The sequence below is a fragment of the Cinclus cinclus genome, chromosome 19, assembly GCF_963662255.1.
Source record: "Cinclus cinclus chromosome 19, bCinCin1.1, whole genome shotgun sequence".
Taxonomy (NCBI): domain Eukaryota; kingdom Metazoa; phylum Chordata; class Aves; order Passeriformes; family Cinclidae; genus Cinclus; species Cinclus cinclus.
In genome coordinates, this window is record NC_085064.1 from 6282698 (window position 1) to 6288845 (window position 6148).

A 6148-nucleotide genomic window follows, 5' to 3' on the forward strand; every position below is an offset into this window, starting at 1 on the left:
TGGCAACAACCTCTCACACACAGGATAAAAAACCACAAAAGATCTCCAGAAGGATGGTTTGCCAAAACAGGCTTGACAAACTTTAAAAACATGCTGGAGGAAGTAGAGGCTATTTGGGTGAGTGTGCAGGCTATGTCATTCTGTCCAGTGGTGGGGATCTGCTCCCAGAACTGCAATGCAGTGATGGCAGTGCACTGTACTTGGGGGATACTGACATATGTGTGGCCTTCAAAAAAGCCTCAAAACCTGTCCCTTTGCTTATAATGAGGCACTTGATGTGTATTTTTAAATCTTTTAATCCATTCGGTTCTGCAGTGAACTCATCCCAAAGACTGACATCTCAGTGTCCTCTGCCACGTCTGTGGGAGGCAGAGGGACCTGGTCTGAATCCCCAGGCATCATGACTTTTCCAGGGATATCCATTGCTGCACTCTGCTCTTTGAATTTCCTCCTCTCCAAGCTCTCAGCCCTGAAAAGATTCACCAGTGAAGGGTGCAAAGAGGATCCTACAAGGTCGGGAGGACAGAGGTGGCTCCTGGGACGGTGCAGTGCCAGAGCTCGGGATCCCGGCGCGCAGTGCCATCTCCTGGAAAGCCGGGCTGCAGCCGCACACATCGCAAGCAGAGCTTTGCTCCGGAGGGAGCAACGGTGCTCCTGGTGGCTTGATGCTGCCTCTATGGCCACAAACATTTTTTTCTCAGCACTGAGAGTCTCTCACCAAACTCCCCTTTCCCCAGCAGGCACAGGAAGATGCTGCTCACCCCCGCGTCCGAGGCACCCTGTGGCAGGACATCTCTGCATGGCTCCTTCCCAGTCTGGATGTTGAATACAAATCTCTAGGTATAAAAACAACAGTAGAGGAGAACAAATAAACATCTATAAATATTACTCCTTAGCTTTTGTTCTGTTGGGGGATCAGTTGCCTGTTCAGTTGAATGTCCTGTGTACTTGTTTGCCCTGTCAGTGTCCTGTTTACCTATTTCCTGGTTTTTACATTAAGAGACATTTTTCTCTGTCCCTCCCAAGTTTGATGACCTCTTCATGAGCAACAACCAAGCCCCTCATAGTACAGTTCACCCTATATTTAAAATGCTGTCACATCTTTTTAATGAGACAAAAATCTGTACACAGAACACACACTTGAATGCTGCTGGCTTGACTAAGCTTTGCATTTATCCTGAAAAGACAAGAAAAATGGGTGGTTCCAATGGCAACGTTTACTCCTCTAGAAAGGCAACAAAGCTGAAGTGCTTAGTCACTGAAAAAAATGTACACTGTAATTTAAAACCAAAGGCTGGTATTTCTACCATTATTTTAGACTATTGTGGCATCTTCTGAGCAACTGGGAGATAACTGTTACTTCAGTAATCCGTCAGACACTGTGAAATAACTCGTGCTCCAAGTAAGCCTGTAAAAGCTATTATTTGAAAAAGACTGTATTTATGTAAATACAATGCTACGAGCTTCACAAACAAGAGGAAAAGCTACTGTGACTCGTGGTTGTTCACAGCTCTCCTTGGTCCCTTCATATTGAAGATTCTGTGTTGCAAAGTTGTTGTTATGAACTATTTTCACTTATGAACTTTTTTCACCAATGAACTGCAACAGCCTGTTTACCAAAATGTATTTTTTATTAAAATTTGTATTTGTAAAGGAGAGATCATTACACAAATGAGGTAAACCAACACATATGACATAGTTCTCACTTTAAAAATAAATTTCAATTCAGCAATTGATTTGATTCCACAGAGTCTAAGAGGAAGAGTCAGGTAAGTGCTACTCATGTGGTGAAATGCCAGACAAGGCAGGATCCACCCTGACTCTGCTTGGAGGTGTTAGTCCCAAGGGGCTGGGAGTCTTCCAGGGACCAAACCCTTCTCACTGTGTTGTCCTTTTCTCCCCTATCAGATATGTAGGCAAGAGAAGATGAGTAAAGGCCAGGGACTGACAGTGGTGACCTCTTCACCTACTGCTCTAATCAGGGGTCCCCCATCAGCATCTGCCCATTAAAGGCTATGTAAAGGTTTCATTTGATTGTGCAAATTCACTCCCTCATCAGCCCTAAAGGAGACTTAACAGCAAGTTCCATTTCACAAGTAATAACCTGGCAAGCAACAAGCCTGTTAAATGTAAGCCACTTTGCAAGGGAGAAGACTTACACTTCCTTTTTTTCAATCCCTAAGTTTTCTTCCATGCATGTACAAGTGGACCTTTAATCTAAAAGTTTATTAAGTTACAGCAAGTCTGTGAGAATCATGTTGACCATCCTGTGCAATAAGCTTTCTCATTAAGGACCAAGCCCCATAGCCTGAATGCCTCAGAAGTGGCTGTAATGTTGTTTCACCCTGTATAATGGTATAGGGTAGTGAGAAGAATCTCAGCTCTGTTTCTCAGGATGTGGCCAGCCAGCGGACGAACATGGCTGGACTCGCTTCCAGCTCCCAAACAGTACAAACACCAGCAGCAGAACCAAGTAATGCCCCAAAATTCACTCAAATCAGTGGCTGACAAACTCCTAAACACTGGAAATTCCTGTGTGGCTGCAGCTTAGTCCAGGACCTCAGTCCAGATCCGTTTTGATGGATCAAGGTATTCTAGAGGTGACAAACTATGCAGATGAGGCAGAGATGGAGTTTCACCATTCCATCCACACGAGGGAAACTCATCCAGGCCCTTGGGTGTTTATGCTGCAACAAATAAAGGCATTGGGCCCAGACGTATCCCAGGAGAGTTTCTGGTACCCAAGACATGAAACTTTCCTCACATCTGCCAAGTCGATAGAGAAATTTCATGACTGCACGCAGATAAAACATGAGGTGAATGCACTGTTCCAATCCCACTGGGATCCTCAGGGGAGGTAGGTGGGACTTAGACTGCACAGAGGCTGGATGCTGGTCTGCACGGGCTGGATGTGACGCTGCAGGAGCACAATCCATAGCTCTCAGTGCAGAGGGAAGGTTCTACCACATCCAGTACCACGTTTGCAGTAAATGCTTTCAGCAAGCGCCAGAAATGCATTCACTGTGTGCACTGTAGGTTCACGATCACTGTACCTTGTACAACTGTACAGCTGCAGCACTGGTATCCCGACAGAACTCTCCATGTTAGAAGTCAGTTAAAGGCTATAGATCTCGAGAGAGAGACAAAAGAGAGGTGTTATACTTGGGATGGATTTTTTTCCAAACAGAAATTAAAAGTAACTTAAAAAAACCAAGTCTACTGTTTGAGGAACTAAAACAATCCATGTTAAGTTGCTGGTTTATTACACATCCTGCTATGGCTCTGTATGAGAGTCTGAAAAAGCAGATAAGAACAAGATTAACAGAGAAAGCTGTTTAGACTCAGCCAGACTCCAAGGGAGCTATTTACACTGAAAAGTGGCAGCACCCCTTGCTCCCAAGTGTACTCTGCCAGCACAGGCAGGTTATCAGCATGGCAGATGCCCCATAGAATCACAGAACTGTTTACATTGGAAAAGACTTTTAAGATGACCGAGTTCAGCCATTTCCCCAGCACTGCCACATCCACCACTAACCCATGTCCCCAAGTGCCGTATCTACGCATCTTTTAAATCCCTCCAGGAATGGTGACTCCACTACTGCCCTGGGCAGCCTGTGCCAGGGCTTGACAACCCTTTCAGGGAAGAAATTTTTCCTAACATCAATCTAAAGCTCCCCTCCCATCACTGTTTCTTTCACTGGATCATACCATCTTGCTGCCCTGTCTGGCCAGGATCAGTGGTGACAGATGGGCTGGGTGTATTGCTCTGCAAAAATCGACGGAAGTCCTTAATCATGGGGCGGAGGACCTGGATGAGGGCACTCAGTGCTGCCTGCGTCCCCTCCATGGCCTGTGCCTGCCGCTCCTGGGCACACGCCTGCACCTCCTGCGAGCGGCGAATCATCTGGAGCAAGTCATTCTGCTGCTCCAGGTGCTGGGCAATCTCCTTCACGTGCAGGTTGGTTACTCGCTGCTCCTGCAGGAGCTTGGCTGAGTTCAGGGCAATGCGGCTTTTCAGCTCCTGGGGCTTGGCAGACACCTCGTGCTGATGGGCCATCATCTCCAAGGGTGCCTCCGCCGTGACGGTGGTGGGGGCTTCCGTGGTGCAGTACTCCACAACCCCATCCTCCAGACTGTGGTAGGTTGTCTCTGCAGGAACTGAGAACAAAGGACAGAAAGGGAGTCAGGAGTAGCTGCGATATGGGATTTTTATCTACAGGACTATTTAGTGAATATCACAGGAATCCGGCCTGTTCACTGAGATAACATACAATGACCAGCAATGTACAAAATGACCAATTAAAGTCTACTCCACCCTCAGTCGAGCTTCCTTCTGGGCTATACACTCCAAAGGAATAGGGAATAGGGAATCTGTCTAGACAATATAATTTCTCAACCTCCAGTTTGAGACAATCTTTCCAAGGAGCATTAACTGACTGACATAACAGCAAAGACAAGACCCAGAATGGCTCCTGTTGACAGAAGAGCTGCTCTTTAGGACACTGCACACTGGAAAATCAGCCCTGAACATGTTTTTCCCCCTGCTTTTGTCCCCAGAGAGGGACTGAAGAATCTCCCAAGGTGCAAAGGATCCTTGGTTCCATTGTTCTTAAGGCTGAGTCAAGCTGTCAAAGCCGACTTTCAGTACCTGCGTGTCTTGGGGCCACTCCCTACATCACAAGGGCAGACCGGGAGGAGCATTTCATTATAGAGATGTAGGGATTTCTTTTTGTTGGGGCTTCTCTCTGCCCAAAGAACTTCTGGGCACCCTATCCCTGGAAATGTTCAAGGCCAGGCCGGATACAGAAACCTGGTCTAGTAGAAGGTGTCTCTGCCCATGGCAGGGGGTTGGAACTGAGTGCTCTTTAAGGGCCGTTCCAACCGAAACCATTCAGTGGCTCTCTCCCCACACAAGGCTCGGGGGTCTCCTCGCACGGGCGTATCAGGGTCTCTGTGTGGCCGTCCAGTCCAGCCCAGAGCGTTCCGGCGGGCGCAGCACTCACTCTGGGTCAGGGTGACCGTGGTGGTCGACGCGGTGATGGGGATCTCGCTCCCGTCACCCGCGCCGCAGTCGCCGCTCGGCAGGCTGATGATGGTGGCCTCTCCCAGCAGGTTGCAGATGCGCTGCTGCATGGGGGTGAGGATCACCGGGGCGGCCGCGGCGCCCGCCGGGTCCTCGCCCTCGGGCCCGTTGCCGCCGCCGTTCTGGTTCTCGCCTCCCCCTTCCATGGCAGCCCGCACTTGGGCCACTTTGCGCCGCACCTCGGTCTTGAGGTCGGACCACTTTTTCTTGACCTCGGGCAGCTCACGGTGGCAGGTGGCGACGGCGTTGACGCGGCGCAGGATGTCGTGCCAGGCGGCGGCCTTGGCGGCCAGCGGCACGCCCGCGTTGAAGTGGTTGACGAGGAGGTGCTTTCCCCGCTCCAGCTCCTCCACGATGATTTCCACCTCCCGCTCCGAGAAGTTCATCTTCCGCTTCTTGGCTGGGGGCGCCGGCGGCGACGCCATGGCCATGGGGGGGGTACCGGGGACGGGGCACGGGGTCACACCTGGGGGGCCTGGGGGACGCTGGTCAGGGCCGAGGGGCGGCAGGGCCCCCCCACCCCCGGGGCCGGGGACAACAGGGGGGCCCCGAGGCCCCTCAGGGCCCGGAGGGGTCGGTCCCCCCTGCTCCCCCTTTGGCACCGCCAACGATACGCAAATTGCGTACGGCGCCCGCCCGGCAGCCCCGCGAAACGGCCCCCGCCCTGCGGCACTGGCGTAATGGCTTCCAGAATCGGCCCCTCTTCCTGCCACGCCTGATTGGCCCGCCCGCTTGCCCGTCACGCGGCTTTCCCGCCTCCCGCCCGCACTGCCGCATGATTACTGGTCAGCGGCCCTGTCCATCAGGCAGCCAAGAGGCGGCCCCGCCGCAGGTCTCAGGGCACTGAGCCTGCGTGGGGCCGGTGAGGGGTTGGGCCCGCCCGTGGATTTCCTCGCTCCAATCCCATTGGGTGCTTCTCCTGTCCATCAGCCCAGAGCGCGCGCTGCTTTCCAACCTACCGGATGCGGGCGACGTCAGTCAAGCTCAAACCGACTGCCGGCTGTGGCTCTGATTGGAGCTGTTCGCTTTATCACCGCCTTCCCAGGAGGTTCAGCCAATTGCGCT

The 6148-nt window shown here is 51.5% G+C and overlaps 1 protein-coding gene across 2 annotated transcripts; it reads right to left on the reverse strand.

Moving 5' to 3' along the window:
* Positions 1–1681: 1681 nt before the first annotated feature.
* On the reverse strand, positions 1682–5533 carry NAIF1 (nuclear apoptosis inducing factor 1). Of its 2 annotated transcripts, XM_062505539.1 has the most exons (3): positions 5004–5533; positions 3709–4158; positions 1682–3130 (listed from the first exon to the last, which is right to left on the reverse strand). In XM_062505539.1, exons 1-3 carry the CDS (start codon positions 5512–5514, stop codon positions 3123–3125), a joined length of 969 nt encoding a protein of 322 aa, XP_062361523.1. In that variant the 5' UTR covers positions 5515–5533; the 3' UTR covers positions 1682–3122. The 2 variants fall into 2 exon arrangements, with proteins under 2 accessions (XP_062361523.1, XP_062361522.1); XM_062505538.1 differs by having other exon boundaries at positions 1682–4158.
* Positions 5534–6148: the final 615 nt, after the last annotated feature.